Here is a 27,209-nt window from a genome sequence, read left to right as displayed (position 1 = left end):
AATTAAGAACAGTAATAGTACCTACCTCACAAGGTAGTGATAAAGACTAAATGAGTTACCGTGGAAAACAAAGAGAACAGTTCCTGCCACAAAAGCAGTGTTTAAAAAAATAACATTAAAAATTCCATAAGACTTGTGATTAATGAAGGTTAATACAAAATAAGATAAACAATGACCACATAGCTACCTGAGATCTTGTTCATACTTATTTCTGAAGGGCAAATCTATGGCTGGAATAATAAGATCATTTAAAACCAATCAGTGACTTTTCAATCATGAAAATGTACTAATGATTTTCTGAAATAATAAAATTAACAACAGTATATAGTTAATAAAAAATTCAGAGTATAGTTGACAAAACTATCTTTTTATGGTAAATGAGAACCATAACCAATGAAAGCAAATTAAAGTAACTAATCTAAACGAAACAAGCCAATATACAGGAGCTGAGACCAGCAATAAACTTCTCTGGGAATAAAGTGGGAAATCATGATGGCTTCATCTTTCAAATATCTTTCTGCATTATTTGCCTTACAATTTGCATGCATCGTACATTTTCCAATATCATTCTTCTTCCCTATTTTTGAATATATAACTATTTTCATATTTTTTAACTTGAGATATTGAGATACATTATTTCCGGATTAAATGCACTCCCAGTTCTTTCTGGGAGCTCCATATTCCATTTGCGAATACTCCTGTAGCTTTCATAGTCAAGCTACATCAAGTGAGGATACACAAGTATGCATTTGCAAAGAACTGTCAATGAACCAACAAGGTCTATTGACCAGGTTCACAGAAACCACAAGGAAATATCTTGCAATTATATTTCTTAAGGAGTTAGTTAACCATTTTCTTTAAAGCAATACACATTTAAAAGCCTTAATATTTTTAAGAAAAGTAATGGTCTTTAAGACTTGTCAGGCATTAAGAATCCCAATGTCAATCCCATCTAAGTGATTTAATTAAGAAAGAATCATTAGTTGCCAGTTAAATGCTGAAAACATAAAATTCATTCAAATCCATTTCTACTGTTTAATCAGAAATTCTTTTTAAAGCATTTTCATTAATAGCACTGTTTAGTTTCTAGCTAAGGCAGATGCTATTGGTATCCCGTCCATATTTCCATGCAGCCCAAATTTAACTGCCTGAAATTTCTGTAAGCCCTCTGCCTGTGTATATGTTGGCCTCGGAACACCAGGGAATTAACGTCTGTCAGGAGCACTCATTAACTTTAAATACTGCAGCACATTTTCCCCTTGGAAGGGATAAACTCTGATTCACGTAATCCGTACTGATTCTCAGAACTGTCCAGAGCATCAAGCGGTACTCACTCAGAGTGGTAACTTATTTGATAATCCAACTTTTATTAGTTCTTTTTTTAAAACTTCTCACATTTCTCTAAGTATTTCCTAGAGTTACTTTCTAAATAAACCATTTGTACCGAATCCTTGTCTCGGGGACCATTTCTGGGGAAACCCAATCTAGGTTGATAGATGCTCAGAATGGGCTTGTAGAATTAACTCATCACTCACCAGCTGTTTGGCCACAAAGCCTCCACTAGTACGTGACTGTATACCAGTCATAACTAGAGTCAAGAAAACCCCTCAGAGGCTGTAGTATCACAAATGCTAAGCGTTTCACCTGCAGTGACTGGAACACAATATAGATCGAAGGGGAGGCGCCTACCATTTCAGAAATATGGTGGCAATACTAATCATAAAGGTTTGGAGTTGGTGGGATGTTGTTATATTCACTGAAGAAAATGATAACATCAAGTCAGCCAACCATCAACTGAAGGCAGGCTGTGAACTCCACAAGACTTCTAGGACAAATAATGAAGGGATTCCCATCTCCTGTTGTGAGGTCAACGTGTGCCAGAAATAGGCATAGTGTGTGCTTTTGAGAGTCACATCCTTAAAAAGAAGGCTGCATTATAGCCTTGTCCGGTTTCTATGTAAAAGTCAGGGCAATGATAGGCAAATCATGGGACCCTAAGTGTAGAACATCTAGATGGGTACAATTGAGAACTGTGAACTTCCAGATTCCCCTATACCCCCTGGATAAGCAGAAATAACCTCTTCCACCTAAAAGATAGTAGTTTTTCTATTCCTAAACACCATAAGATGACACGTGTTCTCCTGAAGATCTGATCTCATTTTCCCTCATGGCTCTAGGCAACAAATAGGTAAGGTCTCAAAATGTCCCATCTGGGAAAGAAGTCTATGCTCCAGGTAAACAAAAACGAGAGAGACAGAGGAAAGAGAGGGAGACACAGAGAGAGAGACAATCGGGGAGAGAGAGAGAGAGAGAAAGAGGGAGAATATTCAACAAAAGAGACATAAGATCTGCCTAATATGAACCAGAAGGTATTGGCAGAATATGCAGGGAAGATAACATGTACTCTAAACTATGGTGCTATATTCATTATGTGCTGGCACCAACTTGTATCTGCTCATAAAAACAAAAAACAAAAAAAACAACAAAAGAAAAAACAATGGTATCATTTTCAGGAATCTTTAAAGCCTCACATAAGGTAGCTTGAAAGTGACCAAGGTGGGAGTGATTATATTATGAAAATTAGCAAATGCTACAAATCAGGTTGCCCCTCCCCACACTGGCTCTGCCCCCAAAAGGTAGAATGCATGAGTGTGGGAACCAAGGGAAGGATGTAGGAACATCATCTCTCACCACAACTGAAAGTGATCTGCTTGGAAAATTTGTACACCCTGTCTCTGTAACTTTAGGCTCTGCTGAACACAAATGTTCTACTTTCCATGTGGGGATGTAATGGTGAGGTGGTGCTCCTCCTAAATCTATACCTACTATCTCGATATTCTGGATTTCTCAAGCCAGTAAAACAACATGCAAGAAAACAAATCAACTGGCAGACCTCCAGCTGACAAGGAGATTGTCACGAAGGTTGTTGCTACATAATGTGGGAAAGGAGAACCAAGCGTAAAACTCAGGGTACTCATTCAAGCACTTCCGTGCTCAGTGAAGACTGTGGACAATTTCAGGAGCCACTGTGAAATGGACACACAGAGACTGGATTCACAGGCCTCTGGGTTTCAAGTTCAGGCCACCTCACTAATCAACCTGCTGGCACAGAGTTAGCAAAGTGTGCGGGGAAATTAGGGTATGAGAGGAGAAAAAAGATAAATATAAATTATGAACTTTGTTCTAACATTAGCAGCCCACCTTCCTGATGTATTCTTAGCTGTTTTTGTTTGTTTGTTTTCTTGTTTAATTGTGAGCAGTCACCATCTTTAAGGATCAGTGACTGGATATAGAGGACACTGTTCAGGTTTCTAACTACCATTAACTACAACTTCTGGTCTCAGTTTCCCCTCCTGTGGCCAGAATCTATTTTGCCCACATATGGGGAAGGCTGGTACATAAAGCCCCAGCTCTTTGGGGCTTTCAGCAGAATAACTTTGAAGTTCATATTCTAAACAGCTTCTAGGATTCTTTCGTAGGATAAAGTTCCTTTAAATGAAGTTGAGATCCTTTAATTGGTTCCCTCCTTCCTTCTCTTGACTCAATTCCATACTCCTTTAACTGTAGTGTTTCCTGGGATCATGTCCCAAATCAACTACCACACTTTGAATCCATGAGTGAGAATCAGGAAGAAGCCAGTTTAAGACAATGACCTTACTTAATATCTGCTGGTTTTATACAAATTTCACTAGATAGGTCAAATCCATACCGAATTTAATGTTTTTTTTTTTTTTTTTTTACAACTTTCTCTTTTGTTATACTTTTGTAATCAATGATACGCTTATGTACAAGCGAAACTAAATAACTACCTTTCTGATCATTTGAGAAATTATATTTTACCTGTTCACATTTTGTTAAGTGTTGAGCTAAAACACAGAGCAGAGTGTAAAATAAAAATAGGATGAATCAGATCTTAGGCAGTATCAAGTTTTCTGAAATAATGTCAAGGATACAGACAAGCTAAAGGACTGCTGAAGGTTCAGGTAAAGCAGAGAAAGATCTGGACATTGAGGGTGGTTCCCCAGGTGTTATGGGCTGAACTGTGTCCCCTCAAATTCATATGCTGAAATCTGAACCCCTAGTACCTCAGAATGTAACAGTAGTCAAGGATAAGTTCTTCGAAGAGGTGGTTAAGTTATAATTAGGCTATTAGGATAAGGACATCATCTACTAGGACTGGTGTCCATACAAGAAGGAGAGACACCAGGAGTGTCGATGCACAGATGCATGACCATCTAAAGCAGCAATAAGGCAGCCATCTGCCAGCCAGGGAAGAAGGCAGCAGGAGAAACTGACCCTGCCAGCATCTTAATCTTGGAGTTCCAGCCTACAAAACCATGAAAAAGTACATTTCTGTAGTTTGAGCTACCCAATCCATGGTATTCTGTTATGGCAGCCCTAGGAAACTAAAGACCAGGCCATACCTTACTGTAATGGAGACACACATGTGGCCCAGATGAAAAGAAGTCTCCAAAGGAGGTATGCAGAGTTCCTTGCATGTATCACCTATGGGACATTTTTATAAAGTCTTGCTTCATTGATCCTGGGTTCTGTAGCTACCCTCAGCCAGTGATATCCTGCTAAAAGCATTTTAGTTATAAATCCTGTTCCTCTTCGTAAACATCATACATCTAGTTACCTGGAGTTCAGACTAACAGAGGAATTATACCTGCTTCCCGAGACTACTTTTTTCCTAGGGGTGCCGTTCCAGTGAAGGAAGTCTCAAAGACAAATCTCTTCTTTTATGTTCAATACAAAATGACCTCAGCACAAATCGCTCACTTCCATCTCTGTGAATATAACCACTTCAAATGTGAAGTTATATACCAATAAACGATCACAAACAGACACATAGATCAATGGAACAGAATAGAGAGCCCAGAAATGGACCCTCAATTCTATGGTCAACTAATCTTTGACAAAGCAGGAAAGAATGTCCAATGGAAAAAAGACAGTCTCTTCAACAAATGGTGTTGGGAAAATTGGACAGCCACATGCAGAAGAATGAAACTGGACCATTTCCTTACACCACACACAAAAATAGACTCCAAATGGTTGAAAGACCTCAATGTGAGACAGGAGTCCATCAAAATCCTAAAGGAGAATACAGGCAGCAACCTCTTCGACCTCAGCCGCAGCAACTTCTTTCTAGAAACATCGCCAAAGGCAAGGGAAGCAAGGGCAAAAATGAACTATTGGGACTTCATCAAGATAAAAAGCTTTTGCACAGCAAAGGAAACAGTCCACAAAACCAAAAGACAACTGACAGAATGGGAGAAGATATTTGCAAATGACATATCAGATAAAGGGCTAGTATCCAAAATCTATAAAGAATTGATCAAACTCAACACCCAAAGAACAAATAATCCGATCAAGAAATGGGCAGAAGATACGAACAGACATTTTTCCAAAGAAGACATCCAAATGGCCAACAGACACATGAAAAAGTACTCAACATCACTTGGCATCAGGGAAATCCAAATCAAAACCTCAATGAGATACCACCTCACACCAGTCAGAAAGGCTAAAATTAACAAGTCAGGAAAGGACAGATGTTGGCGGGGATGCGGAGAAAGGGGAACCCTCCTACACTGTTGGTGGGAATGCAAGCTGGTGCAGCCACTCTGGAAAACAGTATGGAGGTTCCTCATAAAGTTGAGAATAGAGCTACCATACGATCCAGCAATTGCACTACTGGGTATTTACCCCAAAGATACAAATGTAGGGATCTGAAGGGGTACGTGCACCTCAATATTTATAGCAGTAATGTCCACAATAGCCAAACTGTGGAAAGAGCCAAGATGTCCATCGACAGATGAATGGATAAAGAAGATGTGGTATATATACACAATGGAATATTATGCAGCCATCAAAAGGAATGAAATCTTGCCATTTGCAACGACGTGGATGGAACTGGAGGGTGTTATGCTGAGCGAAATAAGTCAATCAGGGAAAGACATGTATCATATGACCTCACTGATATGAGGAATTCTTAATCTCAGGAAGCAAACTGAGGGTTGCTGGAGTGGTGGGGTGTAGGAGGGATGGGGTGGCTGGGTGATAGACATGTGCAAGGCTGTTGAATCACAGATCTGTACCTCTGAAACAAATAATACATTATATGTTAAAAAAAAAAAAAGAGGAAGATAGCAGGAGGGGAAGAATGAAGGGGGGGAAATCGGAGGGAGAGACAAACCATGAGAGATGATGGACTCTGAAAAACAAACTGGGGGTTCTAGAGGGGAGGGGGTGGGAGGATGGGTCGGCCTGGTGATGGGTATTAAAGAGGGCATGTATTAAACAGAGCACTGGGTGTTATACGCAAACAATGAATCATGGAACACTACATCAAAAACTAATGGTGTAATGTATGGTGATTAACATAACATAATAATAATAAAAAAATAAATAAAACAAATGAACAAACACACAAGAGACTCTGAAATACAAAGAACAAACTGGTGGTTGCCAGAAAGTAGGCGGGTGGGGAGAATGGGTAAAATAGATAAAGGGGATGAAGAGGTACAAACTTCCAATTATAAAATAAATAGGTCACAGATGAAAAGTACAGAAGAGGGAATACAGTCAACACTATTGTAGTAACAGATGGTAGCTATACTTATCATCGTGAGCACTGAATAATGTATAGAATTGTTGAATCAATATGTTGTATACCTGCAACTAATATGACCTTAATTATATAATTTAAAAAACCGTAATACGTTATGGATATGTGTCCAATGTGAAAAATGAGTATTATAATGAACAGAAAATTGCCATAGTTGCTACTTATTAGTGATAAGGAAAAATCTGTGTCCTAAGATGGCCGACGGAGCCAGCAAGGGAGTCCCAGCCCCTGCCCTGGGGCTCTTCCAGGTTCTTCTCTATGCTCTGCTTCCTGCGCGCACCAAAAGGCTTCCCACGGGCGCCAAAATACCAAATATGCGGAAGTAGAAGTGTATAAATTACCCCCTTTGTTTGTGCTCAGGGCTTTGGAGACCACTCTCCTCTGAGCCTGACAGCATTAAATAAACCTCCTATCCTCCAAGATCTCTGAGTGTGGCTTGGTTCTTCGGTTGGGCGATCCAGTCCAGGTTCCATAACATTAGGAGTTACAGTGATAACAGTGAGTATAGGGGTTCATGTCACCTGTTTAAGCTCCTTGGCGTGAAGGAGAATATTTGCCATGCTTTTTCTTCTTCATTATTACTTCAATTATTTCACTCATAGGAAAAGCCTCAGACATTCAAAAAGGACCTTGGCATGGAAGTATAGGAGAATTAGGAACAAGAATAGGACTGCTCAGTGAGATCGCCTTATCAAAGATCAGACCTACCTCAGCCTATCAATGATAAAACACGATAAAGTATTTAAAATTGGGGGAAACAGAAATTGCAGAATTAATTCCATAAAAATGCAGTCATCTTATACTTACTGAAGCCACATTCACGAAATCGTCATCTGAGAGGGTTTCCAACATTTCGGAGACAGAGGTTCGGATCAGTTTAAGTGTCAATCCGCTAACACTTCCACTCCTATTTAAAAAAAAAAAAAAATGGGTCCATGACCACATACTGAAGCAACACCACACATCAGAAGGAAAGGAGACTTTTGCACTAACTCTAGGTCATTTATGTAATTAAATATTTTTGTCTTTAAAAATTAGTAAAGAAAGTCCTGTTTTTGATAGAGTAGAAGTAAATTATAAAGAATCTTATCTTTCCTATCAGCATCAGAATGTATGTGTTTCTAACTACAATGATGATGTCCAGGGACGATTTTAAGAAATTATGGATACTCATGGCCTATTTACTTATTCAGGAAATAGATACTGAATACCAGCTCTGTTAGCCAAGTTGAAGGGTTTTAGTCTTTATTTCTCTTGTCTCTACATATTCGATGATCCTTGGCAACCTCATCTCATTGTGAGACTCATCTCTAGGCAACTACCTCCCCTTTCTTCATCTCTAGGGCTCTTGGCTTTTCCCTACTTTTAGACTTCTGGCTATTTGTTAAACAACTACAGGGTCCATGTACAAAATGGCAAATTACTCCCAAACATATTTTTTTTCCTATTAATGTTCTTGGTACCAACCAGGCTGGATGTCAGTCATCCAATTTCCTCCTCCCTCAACTTTCCAACCCATTCAGAGAACCTCCCTTTTTCACTCCACTTCCCAGTTCCCACAGAGGTGGCCTCCTCTCCATCTTCTCTCCACTCAGTGTCAGGTACTTCTTACCTGAAGACCCTGAGCTTGGGTAATAGCCACTCCAACCAACTCTCAGCCTCTACTCCCCCCCACCCCCATGCAAACAGGTGAAAATTCTGGAAACGCACCTTGATCAAATACTGTTAATAGCTCATAGCTACCTACTAACTAGCCAGTGATCACAAAAGCCCTGCTTTCCAAAACTTTCATACTCTTTCTTTCTTTCTTCCTTCTGCTCAATACAGTTCCCCCAGATGTTCTCACCTACGCAACTTCGCTCCTGTCAATTCTTCCACTGGAAATTCCATTCTCTTTCCTCTCCTCTCCCATGCCCACCTTGTGAAATCCTAACTCTAAGGAATCAATTCTACTTTTATCTCCTTAATGAAGTCTTTTCTGACACTTTAAATCAGAATGCTCTTTCCTATCAACTCTTAGTGCTGGGTCAGACTTTACATCTATCACCTTCTACAATTATTTTAGTTACTTGGAAATAGAGTTTAGTTTCACTAATACACTTGAATTATCTTTGAGAGACATCTTAATCATCTTTGTCTCTACATTATCACATTGTATAAAGGACAGCCTACATACATGTTTGTTGAAATATCCTTTAAAAATGATATTTCAACTTCGTATGCATTTTTAGTCTTCCGATATGCATGTGGGTTCTAAAGATTTTAATATGAAAAATTATTTCTGGGAATTATCATATATCCAATAAGGTTATAACATATTGAATCACCATTTAGATTTATACTTAAGAAGAATATCAAGGATTAGCATATGATATAAACTCCACAATAATTTAATTAAAATGTTCTGACTTACATATATCTTAAGAAATGAAAGGGAATTAACATGTAAGTTATAGTTGTTGAATTCATTTATCTTCCCTTCTTCAGGCTAGGTGATAGGTTTTTAACTTGTTTACTTCAGATCATTTTTTAAATGTTTTCAAATGTTGATACTAGCTTGTAGTACGGATTTATCTGCCTACAAAACATTGGATTCTGTTTCTTCCAATGTGGCAAAGAATATAAGAAGATGTAACTTTTTCTCTCAGGGAAAATAAGCATTTTATACCTCATATTTTTAACTCCTTGGTATTACTCTTAAAAACTAATTATTTTCGATGTTCCACAATTTCATCTTAAATTTTATTAGAAGATTACACATACACACCCCTTAACTTGAAGCGATGTAAAAAAATAAAACGACCAATATAAAAACTTGTGGAATTCCTTCCTACATATCAGCATTTCCCTTGAAAAAGTCCCAGTATTGGTCTTTAATATATTCGATATTTATCTATTTTGTGGTTAAATCCCTACAAGTTATTTGAATTAACTGACTAATTAATGACTAAGTGCCAACTAATTTGTTTTGTTTTGTTTGGTAGCAGGAACTGCTAAGTTTTAGCAACCAAATACTTTCTCCTGTTTAAAATATAAAGCAAAAATTTGAAACAAAAGAATAATTTTCAAAAAGCTCAGACTTTAGAACGATGCCATAATTTTCAATTCCAATATAGATTCTTATTTTCAGTAAGAGAATTTTTGTTTGTTTTGTTACTGTCTTAACATGGCTTCTTTGTCTGGATATAAAAGTCATCATGATTGCTCTTCGCCTTTTTTTTTTTTTCCCCACGCAGCCTATTTCCAACATACTACTGTTATCTTCAAATCCTCCCTATATTTTCAGTATATAAATGTAAAATATTTAACTACTCACACATCAACCAAGATAAGCATGTCTTTAGGCGATGCAGCTCCTTGGATGTACCTGAAACAAATACCATATGAATACTTTTTTATCTGAAAAATATTAAACATTGATATGTTTTGAAAAATTGGTTTTTACTGATTTCTTCAAGTCTTTTCCAAGCATGGCCCTACTTCCATTCTATCTCAGTAGACAATGTGCTTTCATTCACAATTCTACAATGTTGATTTTTAAAAAGCTATATTTAACATAACAGAGATGTCAGAGGCAAAATACTTAAGGTATGTATCACAGCTATAACAAAAGATCAAGAGATGTGTTCTAGTATTAGAAGCAAAAGAAATTAACTCCTGGATGTGAAATATATATATATATCCTAAACTCCAATTTATTGACCATGGGGTTTAAAACTCACTCTAAGGAATTATAAGATTATATCCTATTTTTCAATGAAAAAAATAAACACAGAAATAGCTAGGTGGTCTAGGAATGTGAGAAAACAACTATCAACAGACAAGAAATACTAAGGGGTAATACAAAGGGATAAGGAAGTAATATAAAACGAAGTAATATATAACATTGCCAAGAGTAGAATCACCGGGAGAACCAGTTCAAAACACTGATTCTCACATTGAACCCCAGCCCTACTGACTCAGAATCTGTGCCTATTAAAGCAAATCTAGGAAAGTTGTATTCAGATAGTTCAATGACTGTAGAGAGAAACTGAATTGCAGGTGAATGATCCCCAAAGTTTATGCTGCCTGGCCAGCCTGATGGGGGTCGGAGGGCTGACTTACCCACCAGGAAGAGCTGAACCTGACCTCAACTTTTTAGTTATCACTCCGGCCTCTTTGCCCATGACTAAAGCTAACTTCTCAGAAGCCTGCAGAAAACCTGCCAATTCGTTTTCAGACAACATCCAACACAGTGAGTATCTACTCAGGACTACGTGTTCATGAAACAGAGCTTAAAACGTGCACCAAAGTCTGTTTCTCTGTAAGGAGGTAAATGGGGCAGGTTCACCAGGATATTCCAATGAGAGGCAAATCTAGTTCATGTCCAGCATGTGAAATGGTCCTGGCATGCTTCTCTATGGGAAGATGAGAGGACAGGATAGCAGGTTGGCACCTTGCTTCTAAGGTTCCCCTCAAAAACAAGTTCCTGAACCCAATCTACATGATATCATAGTCTTGGCCTCCATTCAACAACCCATAACTCCAGGGCCACCACATCTGGAGAAATATTAACAAAAATATTATGTGGATTATAATATCTGGTATTATCATTTGTGGCTGGTGTTCATCTAAATTGCTACTGGAATGCTTAATAGTACATTTTCAAAGTCTTAAATATATTTCTTCGAATCAATCATCATGCATCTTGGAATTTGTATAAACCCTAGCAAAAAGTTAGAAATCACCTAAATGTCCAATAGGGGATTTTCAAAATAAGTTACCATATAATCATTCTAAAATGACGTTAAGCATGTCTCTTATGTATAAGCACTCAAAGGTATTGATATGAAAGAATAGATTACAAAGCAGTATATTGTATAAAATGTGAACTCATTAAAAAAAGAAATCTACACATTAAATACATTTTTTAAAAAAATGGAAATAAAATACACAAGCTTAATAATTGTTTCCCAGTGCATGCACTCATGAGCTATTTGCTATTTTTCAAGGTATATGTTAGGAGAATGAGTTGCTTTAGTAGTGAGGAACAAAAAACTTCCCTTTTGGGAAAATGAAACCTAAGCTATGTGACTGTAACTAGGGGCAGCTTTTACCTTGGGGCCAGTTCTCATTAGTTCACTGCCAGAGGCAAACCGCCTTCTACTCTATTGAAACACTTCATTAGAGCTCTACTCCAAGCAAACTGGGAGCTTTTCAATAGAAACCCCCACCAGCTAAAAGAGATTTAGAGATGACATTGAATATAAAACTTACAACTAGTCCATTTGAAGCCATGTGACAAATCATTTCAACAATTTTCATTATTATTGCTCACTTGAACTCACTATCTTCATTGTTTTAACTGCATTTATTTATTAGATGGAAAAAAAAAAAAAAACACACCAGAGCTCTTTAAAATAGACAATATTCATTCTAAAATGGAAATCCTTTCAACTTTTTCACCAAAAATGTGACCTTCTTTTGTCTAGTTCATTTTTTCATGACTACCTAAAAATTCTTACCATGGTCTTCTGCGTACATCATAAAGATCAATCTTGTTTGGAGTTCTACTGTTATCAACCCATGGGGAAGCTAAAAGAAAGAGAAATTAAATGAAAAATAGAGAAATTAAATAAAAATATTACATATGATCTAGAAAGATATTTTCAAAAGTCACAAAACTCCACTGACACATTCCACTTACCAGAGCAATAGTTAAAATGGGATTATAATTTTTTTTTAAAGATTTTATTTATTTATTTGACAGAGAGAGACATAGCGAGAGAGGGGAACACAAGCAGAGGGAGTGGGAGAGGGAGAAGCAGGCTTCCCACGGAGCAGGGAGCCCAATGTGGGGCTCGATCCCAGGACCCTATGATCATGACCTGAGCCGAAGGCAGACGCTTAACGACTGAGCCACCCAAGCGCCCTGGGATTATAATTTTTATACCTTAGTCTTTTTTAAAATGGCAAACACAGCAGTGTAAAAGAAAGTTAACAGAAGTTAATTTTCTTTTTTCACATTATTTCATAACTAACTTGTAGACATAGGGATTTTCTAGATGCTATCTTAACATGTTTTATCAGGTGTCCAGCGGTTATACATTTTACTTCCCCTCTAACATAAAAATTCACCTTAAAAGGAAAATTACTTGCCACTAATGGAAATTGTACTTTCAATTATTTGATCTTTATATTTTCATTCAATGTCATACTATCTTGATCTATAAAAAGACACCTGTTTCTCTTGAATTGTTATTGATATAGTGGTAAGATTTTTTAATCTTTTTCTTCACATATTTGATAATGGCCAGAACATTTGCGACTAAAAAAGTTAAAGTAGAATTAAAATAAATCCACAGAAAACTATTTTCCTTAAATTTATTTGACTGATTTGAAGTAATTCAAGCACAAATTCAAGAATCTTGTATTAGTTTCAGAGCCTTTATCATTTTGCAATCATCAGGAAAAAAAAATTGTTTAACTGCATTGATTTTTTGAATGCAATTAATTTGCATTTTTCTAACCAAATCTACCCTTTAATTAAAATTAAATGCTTTACACACACACATACCTTAGACCTAATGGAGAATAATAAATGCTGCAGAATTAGATGATAATTTTATGCTGAACAAGTCCTCTCCTTGAACATATGACTCTTAGGAAAATTCCTCTAATAATTCACATGACTTATGCCCCCCAATCTATTTTGACCTTTTCTTTACTGAAAACTATGGAAATTATGGAAAACTTTACTTTGAATCAGGTTTATCAGTCAACTATAATAATTTGGCCAATTAAGATATGTCAAAAAATAGGTAACTTCCGAATCTCTCCTTGCCTATGAAATTTTTTTCTCATTAGTGACTATATTATAAAATAACATTCATTTTAAAGGACTAATCACATTTATATAAAACAGTTTAAATATAGCCATCTCCCAACAACCATTTACAATATAGTCAATGCAAATGAAATGATAAATTTACTTTTATTCCTACAATCTTCACTTGCAAAAACATAAAGCCAGTCAGATAACATTTCACTTTGTTTTTCTTTTTGTGGGAGCCCTGGAACAAAGCAACAAGCATGCCAGGAGACATGCCAGTTCACGTTCAACTAGACCTCTATAATATCTGACTCCCCAAGCTGGGGTCTAGGTGATAACTACAAATTTAAATGAATGATATCCTTTCAGTACAATGTTTTGCTGGTTATACATTTATTGCCTCTCAGCTCCAAAATCACCCATTTATCTTGCTCTATAAAAAAGGATCTGGGCTCTTAAAATATTTTTCTCTTACCAAGGAGCACAATTTTAAGCTTTGTCAGCAGATGATGAAAGAGAGACACTCAATGAAGAAAGGGTTTTTGCTTCCTGCTTCTGATTTGTTTGCTCAAAGGCTCTTGGGGCATGTGAGGCCTTCCTGGTGTCTGGATCCTGCAGGGCATTGTATTTTCCAGAGCTCAACTCCTATAGCTTGCGTAACTTTTGGAGGGCTCTCAGACTCTCCAAAAAAAAAAATGGCCAGCAGTACTCCCTGACTACTTTTGTAGGAGTGCCTCCAAGGAGACATTTTGGACCTAGAGGATGAATTACCAGCAAACCATTCTAGCATGACATCATAGCAACTTTTTGGTCATTTGGTGGGCCATGACTCCATCTTCCATAAGAAGATCTGGATCTTGGGGGGGGGGGGGGGGGGGGGGGCGTGGCGCCTGGGTGGCTCAGTCGGTTAAGCATCTGCCTTTGGCTCAGTTCATGGTCTCAGGGTCGTGGGATCAAGCCCCGTGTCTGGCTCCCTGCTCAGCAGGGAGTCTGCTTCTCCCTCTCCCTTTGCCCCTCCGCCAGCTCATGCAGGGTGCACATGGTCTGTCTCTCAAATAAATAAAATCTTAAGAAAAAAAAAAAAAAAAGCAAGATCTGGATCTCAGCCCAGAGGCACAGGGGATTGAGGTTGCTTCCTCAGGCTAGCTCCATTCCAGGGGGAGTTGTTGTTACAGATTACATTATGTAATACTATCTCTGGTATGCCTACAGTCTTCAGAGTGATCTGTCCTTCTAGCTAATCCCTCAGTATTCCAATCCCTGTTACAATAATTCTTTATTTAAAAAAAATTAACTTGCAAAAAAATAACTTTTCCTATTCAAAATACTGTTTTCTCTCTCCTGACTGGATTCAGACTGTTACAAATGATCAGGAGAGATGACAGAAGTGACAGTAGGTAACACTGCAAAGGTCCCACAACCACCATGGGTTGGAAGTGGTTAAACAGTGATTTTGACAAGTGACTTAACAAACCTGAAATTTGAAAGTCATGTTTAAATTAGATTTCTGAATTCTTTGCAGACGACATTCATCTAGAATTTGTTTTCACTATAATTGTTAGTTGAAATTAACCGTGATATGCAGTATTATGCTCTGTAAAATTGGTATCTTTCTTTAAAGACAGAAAAAGGTTTGCAATTTACAGTATGAGCCAGACCATTTAATTTTAACATGGTTTATAAAATTAGATGGTTTATATTTAAAAATATTAATAATATTCTCTTAGAAGTCTTCTGAGATATTTACTATTAGGAAATATCCCTTGATTATATGAAATTAAGATAGTTATATTATGGTAAAATTAAACAATGTATTTTCTTCTGTGGTATCACTAATTAATTTGTTGCAAAATCCCATTGTGGCACTTAGGTGGTACATTATTTATAGAGGCTCAGAATTACAGAAGGTCAAATAGTAAAAAGGATAATAACCATTCACTGAAATTCCCTGAAATAATCACTTTCTTAATGATGCATAATGAAAGCTATGTGTTTTGAGAGGAAATTGGAGCTTCTAAAACTCCTGTAAAAAGGCATAATGGTGTTCATTTTAGACGTCCCTTTTGCTTTCCACTAAGATTTTGGGATGACAGGAGGAGTGGTGTCCATAAAGTGGGCATTGTATTTCTGAATGCCATCTTTAACGGTGACAATGACCGTTTAGGAGAATTTTTTCTCCAATCAAAAATGAACTGTGGGCATGTCTTCGGCTAAACCTACTGGACTACAATTCTACTTCACATGATATTTAGGGTGTGCTATGCTAGTTACTCAATCAGTGACCTCAAAAGGTACTTAAGTGTACAATTACCCAGAATACTGAAATATGGGTTAGAGAAATATTCTTGAGAAAGTATGCAGATTGTAGAGCCATTTTCTGGTTAAAATGCTCTAAAAATAATATGAGCATACAGTTTTTCATTTCAGCTGCTAGGAAATAATAAAGCACAGAAGGATGAAGTGAGGCCTGATTCTCTTGGTAGAAACACCACTTCAAATGACAGCTAATTGCATTTCCCATTAATGAGCTCAACAGCATTTTTCTAATTCTAATAGATTTTGCATTTTTGGTCACATAGAAAAAAGGAAACTTCACATACTCAAAAATGCCTTTAAAAACCCAACCCTGGTCCTACTGGCTGGATCTAATTGGTATTATGTGGATCATTACTTTAAGCTCGCCTCAGTCATCTCTTATGGATTATTAGTGATCGTTCTGAATTCTAAGCCATGATAATGAATTTGGACTATTTTTAAGCCAGAATTAATTCAATAAATGTGTACTGTATAGCTCACAAAATTTCCAGGAATCTGAATGTTGCTGCCCAAACACTACTGTCCCAGAATGAATTCTCCACACCCCCTAACTCAAATCATGGCTTCTGTATCAAGGTCCAGGATGAGTCTCAGTAACAGACTGAGGGTTATGTACCCACACAAAAGTGCCAGAGATTCTAGAAAGGCAAATAGCTGGCCTTTTCAGATTCTGTGTTACAAGGTGGGCTCTGTTTTCCAGTAAAACCTTTAATCTGGGAAATACCCAAGACATGGAAAGGATTCTCTATCCATTATGGTAACAAAAATAACTTAAAGAACAATCTCAAATCTTTTGTTTATTAGCACAAAGTTTATTCCTCACTCATATGACAGTTTAAGTTAAAAATCACTACCGACAGAGGCATAGATTCTGCTTCAAGATGGTATCCAATGACTTCTACCTGGTGGCACTCTTGCCTTCTTCGGCACTTGGTTTCTAAAGTCACTCAGGAAGTGTGGAGAAGGCACGCCCAAGTCCTAACAATCTCAGGCTTGAACTGAGACCTCTTACTTTCACTCATATACTACTGGGGCTGCATAGATACAAAGGAGGTCTGACAAGTATAGTCCCTGCAAGGTGTCATTTCCAAAGGCAGAATTTCACAATGGAGTGAGAAGACACAACTCTGGTAGGCAGCTAGCAGCCTCGGCCACAGGTCCAGATGGACAACTAAAACGTGAGTGATGTCCACTACTCTAACATTACGTTGTCTGTTTTCAGCAATGTTGCAAGTAAGCCACCATTAAAACGAGAGAGATGAAGATGGGCTAAGTTCAGAACCCAGTAAATATAAAAAGATATTGGATAAGAATTATTTCTAGGCTCGGGCACTTAGGTGGCTCAGTTAGGTGTCTGACTCTTCATTTCGGCTCAGGTCATGATCTCATGGTCATGGGATGGAGCCCTGACTTACGCTCTGTGCTCAGTGGGGAGTCTGCTGAAGATTCCCTCCCTCTCTCTCTCTCTCTCCCTCTGTCCCCACCTCTGCATTCTCTAAAAAAAAAAAAAAAAAATTTTTTTTTTTTTAAAAGAATGACTTCTAGCCTAAATCTTAGAACTGAGATTGCTAGCACAAGAAACTCACTAGAAGGACATAAGTAGAAGCCAACTCAGTATTGTTTCTGATGCTGTTTGTGCTACCAAAGCAACCACGAGGCCAGACTGCAGAAATTTTGTCACTGTTGTGAACCCAAAGGCAATCTCTGGGCTCTAAACCTGCTGCAGAAACAGCAAGACATGAAAGCTGTTTGGCCCCAAGCACATCCCTCTTCGGATGTGCCAGAGGGGGTTACAGACAGAAGGGTTACTCCCAGAGCAAGCACATGGGCTAACCAAGAAATCTGCTTTATCCAAGAGCAGGTTGTCTTTGCGTTTCCTACCCAACGAATTGTAATATGTACCACAAACCTGTGACTGCTCTGTATTTCCTACTCTTTTTTCAAATGAGAATTTTTATTGTGGTCATCCAGAAGACAGTATCATTTCATATAAGATACCTGGGCAATAATGGCAACAGGGCAAAAAAACAAAAAAGTAACCGATATTCCGCTGTATTATAAATAGTCAAATTAGGAAAAGTTGTATCGCCATGATGGAGAGAATTGCATGTTACCTGGAAAGCCTGGATTTTTATCTGGATGTACTAACTTGTTGGGATTTTGGATCATCTTCTATGGAAAGATAGTGTGTTCTATGTGTGAGGAAAAAAAAAAACACATATGCACAGATATTCAGATGACCAAAGGAACAGTCTGTGACAGTGCTTTAAAATACTCTTCTTTCTCCATCCTCCTAGTAACAGTACCTCCCAAGTTTTAGGTGATTACCTACTAGAAACTGTATTTCTCAGTCTCTCTTGCCACAGTAGGGCCATGTGATGAAATTCTCGTCAACAGCATTTGAGGAGCAACATATGTACAACTTTCTGGTCATGCTGTTGGCCTTCCACTAAGTTTCCCCTTCTTTTTCACCCTAACCATAAATGTGGTAGTGTCGATCCAGTTTTGGTCATTCAGATGAGGACAACAACCGAAGGAACGGCAGATAGATGGGACCACGCTTGCTCTACAACTGATCTACCTATTAGGTAGGAGTTTTATCTGAGAAAAATATATACAGTCTCTGTCATGTTAGCCATTGTTTAAGTAACTGAACCAATAATCTGCTAGAGGTCAGAACTCTACCCCATTACATAGACTTGAACGTAAAGGAAGTGAATGCTTCACAGAGTGTTTGAAATCTGCTTCACTATTTCTTACATTCCTCTATCTTCTTAGGGCAGTGTTATTTTGGCCCTGAGGAAACCGCTTATTACTTATATATTTATATTACTAGAATCTAGTAATATATCTTTCATTCAATACTGAATTTGGGGGTACACATGTGTCTAAAAAGCAACTGGTTCCCAAACAATTTTCATTCCCAGATCAAGTTTTCAAATGCTGAATGACGGAAGCTTGCTGGCACAGAGCCACCAATGAGCTGCAGAGGCGGAAGGTGAGACTAGAAGGCAGTCATCCCACTCGTGTCAATGCTCATAGGAAGAGTCTGTCTTCTTGTCTCTTCTTTAAAATGTTCTTGTCCAACTGGAAACAGCCTAGTGTAGAACTTCAGAAAGGAGTTTGGAGCTAGTCCACTCAGATTTTTCACTGGATGAATTACTTAACCTTTTTCAGTAAAACGAGAGTAATGATTCCTATTTCCCACTTCCAAGGGTCAAAGATTCAATGATTTACACACACAACACTTAGAACTAAGTTGGCACATAATAAGTAATCCATATGTGAATATTAGAAAACGGTATCATTGGGTCACTGGATCTGATTATAGAGAGATTTTTTAAATAGATTATCATAAGATGTGCTTAGATTTTAACTGCCTACAAGCATATTCCTACTCCATCGCCAATGATGCAGGATGCTGTCAGAGAGTCAATAAAATTTCCTGGGAATCTAAAGGACTCCATGAGGTCACTCCAGAAACCCCAGGAAGAACACTGGCATAGATTAAGGGGGGTAAGGATGGGAAAGGTGTACAGGCAGGGACCTAGATAATTGGAACACTAGGTTTCTTGGCAGTTTCCATCTGTTTTGCCCTTGTTTCACATTATTTAGCAACATTCTCTTAAGTTCTACTCGGATACTTGTTTTCAATTCTAGTACCTGTTATGTCAATCTGTTTACCCAGCTTAATTTAACAAATATTATTCACTATACACAAGGCACTGTGTTAGGTGATATGAGGAGTACACACACACACACACACACACACGCGGGTGCGCACACACACACGCACACAGCCATCTCTACGAGCAGTTGCTTACACTGCAATGCTTTCTAGAAAGAGCGTATACAAAATAAATTTGGAAGGAAGATAAAATTTTATAGCTATTATAACACAAAAAATTTCTCTGAGAAAAAGTAAAGAAAGATTGCTTTTGGGGAAATCTTTCACGTGAAAGTTGGTGCTTATATTCTATTTTATTTTATTTTATTTTTTTTTAAAGATTTTATTTATTTATTTGAGAGAGAGAATGAGATAGAGTATGAGAGGAGGGAGGGTCAGAGGGAGAAGCAGGGCTCCCCGCTGAGCGGGGAGCCCTGCTTATATTCTATTTTAAATGACTGCTAAGACGCCTATGACCAGAGATGGAGCTCTCGCATTAAAACATGGAGATGAAAAAAAAAAAGGTAGGTTGCAGAAAATAAAATAAAAGGAGAGAAAAGGGCAATGTATGAGTACATGATCAAGGCTGAACCTTATAGTAAATAAAACTGGAGATGGACATTGGGTTAGGGTCTTTGGATGATCTGAAGCCTGCAGTCAGGGAGCCAGATGTCATTAAGTGAATAATTCCAGATCATATAATTTCACTTGAGAACTGTTAACATCAACTGTGTTTCAGATAACTTGTTAATATATTTATCAGCTATCTCTTGGCACTTCATTTTAATCTAACATGTGCATAATTTTTTCTCTCACCTGTGAACTCCTCCAGAGCAAAATTCACTCTTACCAGTATTTGAATTCTTAGAATATCTTGGTTTCCTCAGCAACAGGACGTTTGCTTGTTCTTACCACTTTTCCCCCTTGCAACCATACTTGACTATATTGACTCAAGGCAATTGTTTTGGGTTTTTAATTTAGTTACTGAGCCACGAGGCTTGATGTTCAGATGCTATCACTGGTTTGGCTTGAGAGTGCCTTTGATATCACCACTGTAATATGTCCAGAACATTTCTATAACTTATCAACAAGCAGCACTAACTCACATACAGATACAATGTATCATAGCCAAGAATAAATCACTGTAGTTCTAAAAATAAAAGCACTTATTACAAAGTGATTTGCTGGTAATTCTACTGATGCCAGATAAGCTATGGAAAACAGTTTCATTGAACATAAAGGGTTATCTGTGGGGCACCTGGGTGGCTCAGTCGGTTAAGCACCTGCCTTCAGCTCAGGTCATGATCCCAGGGTCCCGGGATCGAGCCCCCCCGTCAGGCTCCCTGCTTGGCAGGAAGTCTGCTTCTCCCTCTCCCACTCCCCCTGCTTGTGTTCCCTCTGTCAAATAAATAAAATCTTTTTTTAAAAAAAAGGGGGTTAACTGTCCGTCAGCAGCAGCAGGTCACAAACACATTGTGCAGTTATAAGTGGAATATTCAATAAAGTAAACAGTGCACAAAGACTTAATCATTTAGATGGCCCTTAAGTAGTTATTAGCTGTGGCTCAGAAATAAGCTTGTAAATACAAGTTCTATAAAGGTGAGGATTTACTGAAGAATAATTTCAGGTACGTGCTACCTAGAGAAAAATATGAACTCTGACAGAGAAAAAGTTTCCCATTTTGTAAGCAAACAAATCCAATGAGGTAATATTGATATATTCATAAAAAAAAAAACTGTGATTCTACAATAACAAGTTGCCTGTTTTTGTAAGTCAATACATCTTAGACAAGGTTGATAATACGTTTCTTATTTTTTTTTATTTGGTGTACCTAACAGAAGTGCTTAGAAAGGTGTCTAAATTTTTGACAAAGATGTTAATTTTCCTTAATAAAATATAGTGAACATAAAATGAATTACATAGCAAAGATGTTTCTATGTATATAAAAATGGATGCCATACAGTATAAAAATTTAACAATGTATAAAAGAAAAAGAAACAGAATGAGAGAGATCCTTTAGAAGTTAAAAAGACCTGAAGCTTTTTAGCAATGCTTATTCACATATTTTATATAGTGTTATCCACCATCCAATTACAATCAACTTCCAGGTTCATATTAGCATCTTATTTAACTACTCTTTTTTTTTTTAAAAGATTTTATTTATTTATTTATTTATTTATTTGACAGAGAGAGACACAGCGAGAGAGGGAACACAAGCAGGGGGAGTGGGAGAGGGAGAAGCAGGCTTCCTGCAGAGCAGGGAGCCCAATGCGGGGCTCGATCCCAGGACCCTGGGATCATGACCTGAGCCGAAGGCAGACGCTTAACCCACTGAGCCACCCAGGCGCCCTTAACTACTCTTTCTTGTCAGCAATAAATCACTTAATTGAAGTGTGACTGGATCCACAGTTGATTGCAAAGTGAGTAACTATTACAACCCTTATGTGTGAAAAATAAGACAGCTTCAGGTAAGAGATGAGGCTATACAAAAGCCAACAAATTTAAGGCTACTGAATCATCTCTATAAATCAGGATCAAATGAGAATTTCAAGATAATATTTTGTGTGTGTGTGTGTGTGTGTGTGTGTGTGTGTGTATTACTGGTCTAAATCAAACTTACCAATTTACTCCCCAAATAAAAATAACTTCTGGTATTTTATTTTAGCATACAGTACCAACATTCTCATATCCCCTCAAATTATATATTATAGTCATCTTAACTTACACTTTATGTCTGTCACTAAATTCATTTATCTTTTTTATTGAGATACAATTCAGATATAACAATGTGTTAACTTGATACACTTAAATGAGGGCATTATGCTAAGTGAAAAAAGTCAGACAGAGAAAGATAAATACTATATGACCTCTCTTACATGTGGAATCTAAGGAAGCCGAACTCACAGAGACGTTGAGTAGCAGAAAGTAGAATGACGGTTGCTGGGAAGGGTGGGAATAGTGTGATATTGGCCAAAGGGTACAAACTTCCAGTCAAAAGATGAATAAGGTCTGAAGATAGAGCATGGTGAGTATACTTAATAATATATCATCTACTTGAAAGTCACTAAGAAACTGCATCTTAAATTTCTCACCACAAAAAAGAAATGGCAATTATGTGAGGTGATAGGAAGGTGTTACCCAACACTACACTGGTAATCATTTTGCAATATATAAGTGTATCAATATTTATTTTTTTGGTAACATCTCTAATATCCTCGTTTTTTCTATCCAAAGATTCTCCTTTTCAAATTCCTACTTGGGGGATGCCTGGGTGGCTTAGTCAGTTAAGCGTCTGCCTTTGGCTCAGGTCATGATCCCAGGGATCATGCAGGGAGTCTGCTTCTCTCTCTCTCTCCCTCTGCCCCTCCCCACCATTTTCTCTCTCTCTCTCAAATAAGTAAAATCTTTAAAAAAATTTTTTTAAATAAATTCCTATTTGGTCCCTTGTTCATATCCCACATCTGATCATTACAATAGTGTATCTTCTGGTCAAGGTTCTCTCAGTGTTTCTCCTTCCAATCAGAATAAACACTGTTTTAGCTATAGTATTCCACTGCTCAAAATGTCAATGGTATTTTCCTAACATTAAATCCCAAACAATTCTGACATTCGGAGCCACAGAATTTGCCATTAATGAAACTTTTGATCTGATAGCACTCTTCTTCTGTAACAAACTCTTAGATTAACTAGGCTTACTAGCCTCTCACAGTACTTGCTCATCTCCCTGTTTCTCACTTTATGCTTTTCTTCCTTCTAATTGGGCTTTGCCCTTTTTCCTTCAACTTGATTTTTCAAACCAGAGTTCATAAACCAAGCCCATTAACTCTGGTCTCTAATCACTTTGTCTTTTCCAAAAGTCCTATAGCAAATGTATTGTTACAGCTGGTCTAATTTATCTGACATTTAATCATTTAATTTTCTGTATTATAATCTAAATTTCAAGATGTATAAATGTTGACTCCCCAATTAGATTAAAATTTCAGGCAGATTGGAAACAATTTGGTCTTTTAAAACACACATGTGGGGGCTCCTGGGTGGCTCAGATGGTTAAGCATCTGCCTTCGGCTCAGGTCATGATCCCAGGGTCCTGGGATCGAGCCCCGCATCGGGCTCCTGGCTCAGCGAGGAGCCTGCTTCTCCCTCTCCCTCTGCCTCTCTCCCTGCTCATGCTTTCTCTCTCTCTCTCTGTATCTCTGTGTCTCAAACGAATAAATAAAAAAACTTAAAAAAAAAATTAAAAAAATAAAAATAAAAAAATAAAAAAATAAAACACACATGTGGGGGCACCTGGGTGGCTCAGTCAGTTAAGCAACTGCCTTTGGCTCAGGTCATGGTCGCAGGGGCCTGGGATCAAGCCCTGAGTTGGGCTCCCTGCTCAGCGGTGAATCTGCTTCTCCTTCTGCCTCTATGCACCTGTTCCCTTTCTTTCTGTCTCTCAAATAAATAAAATCCTTAAAAAAACTTAAAAAAATAAAACACACATGTGCACAGAGTAACCACATCAGAGGTCTTTTTGTCCCCGAGCATCTCTTCTCCCCTTCTTACTTAGTACAGCTTCTGCTTTTCACCTGCATACATGACCACCTTGAAGGTAACTGGGCCCACGAGGCCACTAAATTCTGGCCAACGTCCCACAAGAGGAAAGGTTTTATGTGACTTCGAGCAAGAACCCCCAACAAGAGGGAGAATACTGTTTGTCCTTTGTCCATTAAGAAAGAGCACAAGTAACAGAGGTGGGTTTGAGGCAGAGGTCACACACAGATGACAGAAACCAAACAAGACCACGGACCCCCTCTTCGTGAAGCATCCCTATCAGCGCCAGTCTATACAACTGACTGATACTCAGACTGAAGTGAAAAACAAACTTCCATAGTGTTGAAATCAAACTGTTTTTGTAATTGGTAGTATTCCTAACTGGTACACTGGATTTTAAGCATTATTAGCATAAAAATAGTGATAGTGGAATCACTTCCATTTCAAGTTTGTTTACACAGCAATCTGCAAATAGAATACATTTATAGTTAAACCTTGCATCCATTCACAAATATCAAAGTAAAAAAGAAAAAAAAAATGGGCTTTTAAAAAGATAACTGAACATGAAAACAGTACTTCTATACACGCCATTAATATCAAGGCTCCAACACTATCCCATTTTCTTCAAATTGGCTAGGAATCTATCACAAATGCTGCCTTCATAAATAACCAAAAAGAAAAAAAAAAGTATTCTTTGGACTAACCTGTGTCATCTGCTATTTGATGTTTAAAACATTTTTGAGCTATTTTCCAAAAAGTACTAGACAACTCAAGAACAACTGACCATCCATATGGAAAGAATATGTCACTTCATATACTTTGTACACAGGTTCTTTTGCATTTTAAAAATTTTAGCAGATATAAACAACAAAGAATTGTCTCCCAGAGGTGTAGTTAACAGTCACTCAACAAGTAATAGGTCACTTGATTGTAACCCCATGGTTTTGAAATGAAATGAAGGAAGGCAGAGAGAGAACAAGTGCTTAATAAGACATTAAGAAAATGTCATATGAAAATGAAGTAGATTTTTGGCTTTTTCTGCAAATACAACTAATTATCTAAGAAAAGAGTAAGTACTGCCTCTCTTGGCATTTCAGTGAGCCACTAATTCCTAATTACAATCCCAATTACAGCAGGAATTAAAACAATTTCAGGAGATACTAACAGGTAAATGAATAATTTGTACCTCTGTTTTAACGACAGGTAAAAATTCACAAAGTTGACAGCTCTTGAAAGCAGTTTAATAGCTTTAAAGTTCATTTATCCAAAGCAATTAAGAGTTTTCAAAGGAAAGCACTCATAAATTGAACTGATTTTCCAGTCAGCACATACTCAATGAAGATGTCACTGGACATGGGCTCCCAGCTTCGGCTATGCTATGAAGCTAGCTCTAGGACTTCTTGTCCTACCACACAAGGACTGTGGACATCACAAAAGCAAAGCCTAAACACTTAAGTAGATAATGTTAGTGTCTGCGCTGGAAATCATCTTCCATCATCCCAAGTTAGTGGTGAAGAAATAGGCTCACAGATGTAACGTGACTGAGCCAAAGCAAGTAATTCTGCTGACGACAGTTTTCACATGCATCAAGAACTCCTCTTCACCCTCAAATTTAACATCCCTTCCATTATCACACAGCCTATCCACCTTCTAGGCTGGAAACTGAAAGAGGAGGAAGGGAGGGGGTGCAGGAGCCAAAGGAGGAGAAGGGAGAGAAGAAAAAAAAAAGACACACAGAATCCTTCTTACAGTTCATTTCCATACACATCAACCAAATCAGAAAACAGGCAGTTTATCGAGGTTCTGTCCAAGGACAGATGTCAAGAGTTCAAGTCCCCACTGATTACTAGCCAAACTGCTTTTCAGAACCAGCTCTGCAGAGGTGCCTTTATAGGATGTCAGCTCGAGAAATTTCTGTACTTGGAGTCAGTAGTTTCTCCACATCATTTAAATAATCCAATAAATGAAACTAATAAAAGTGGCTAACCATCACTGACTTTCTCCTATATGCAGGCAATTGGCTAAGAAGTGTATTTAATTATTTTCTTCTTTTAACAATTCTACAATCTAAACATTATTGTCTTCCTATTATTTGCTGAAGTCTGTGAGTGTTTCCAAAGGTTGCCACCACATCAAATGACGGAAGTGACATTTATAACCTGGTTATTGGGTAGAATATACTTGCTTAATCCACTCATGCCAAGTAGCCCTGCTCTAAATTGCATCTCAACACGGAACAACATTTCTTAGACTCTATTGTGAGTCAGAGGATCCTAGTTTTTGCAAAAACACTTTATTTTCAGTAATTGTGGCAAACATTTTTTTTAAAAGATTTTATTTGAGAGAGAGAGAGAGCACGCACAACCAGAGGGAGAGGGAGAAGCAGACTCCCCGCTGAGCAGGGAGCCCGACGTGGGGCTCAATCCCAGGACCCCGGGATCATGACCTGAGCCGAAGGCAGATGCTTTAACCGATTGAGCCACCCAGGCGCCCCCGTGGCAAAAAATTTTTAAAAGACAGTTGACAGAACTTTTTTAAATATAAAATTTCTACACTTGGATTAATGTATATAATAGATTCTGTTTGATCCCCACAAGAATTCCATGACATAACGTGGAAGCTGATTTTCCTATATTACAAATGTAGAAACTCAGAACGTGACAGATACGGTTGACAGATTTAGCTAAAAGAAATATAGGACACCCAGTTAAATTTGAATTTTGATAAAGATCAGATGTTTTTAGTGTTTTTCCCAAATACTGCATACCTGTATTAAAAAATTTGTTATGGGGCGCCTGGGTGGCTCAGTCGTTAAGTGTCTGCCTTCGGCTCAGGTCATGGTCCCAGGGTCCTGGGATTGAACCCCACATCGGGTTCTCTGCTTCGCGGGAAGCCTGCTTCTCCCTCTCCCACTCCCCCTGCTTGTGTTCCCTCTCTCGCTGTCTCTCTCTCTCTCTCTCAAATAAATAAATAAAATCTTTAAAAAATTTAAAAAAAAAATTTGTTATTTGTGTGAAATTCAAACTTAACTGAGCAACTTTTATTTTACCTGGAAACCCTATTGAGAAGTGCCCTAACCAAGGTCAGAGGCTAAAATCTTCATCTCTGGACCACCTCTACCATGTGGTGTTAACTGGTAGATATTATTGCTTAGAAATGTGGAAGGGGTCATAAACAGATGGCTATTTCAGTTTCCTTGTCAACTGACTGAAATCTCAATTATGTTCTTCATTTTCTCACACGAAAAGTGAATT

The 27,209-nt window shown here is 37.8% G+C and overlaps 1 protein-coding gene across 2 annotated transcripts in view; it reads right to left on the bottom strand.

The window, feature by feature from the left end:
* Positions 1–27,209, bottom strand: part of CACNA2D1 (calcium voltage-gated channel auxiliary subunit alpha2delta 1) — a 491,057-nt gene that overhangs the window by 106,366 nt on the left and 357,482 nt on the right. For both annotated transcript variants that reach the window (XM_032402277.1, XM_032402278.1), the window contains exons 8-10: positions 12,133–12,202; positions 9,945–9,995; positions 7,436–7,535 (exon numbers count right to left, since the gene is read on the bottom strand). In XM_032402277.1, the coding sequence (XP_032258168.1) occupies positions 7,436–7,535; positions 9,945–9,995; positions 12,133–12,202 (221 nt within the window). The remainder of the gene's footprint in view (positions 1–7,435; positions 7,536–9,944; positions 9,996–12,132; positions 12,203–27,209) is intronic.

The sequence above is a fragment of the Phoca vitulina genome, unplaced genomic scaffold (assembly GCF_004348235.1).
Source record: "Phoca vitulina isolate PV1807 unplaced genomic scaffold, GSC_HSeal_1.0 scaffold4, whole genome shotgun sequence".
Lineage (NCBI taxonomy): Eukaryota > Metazoa > Chordata > Mammalia > Carnivora > Phocidae > Phoca > Phoca vitulina.
Note: the sequence above shows the minus strand (reverse complement) of the source record. Positions and strands in the feature narration are given on the sequence as shown.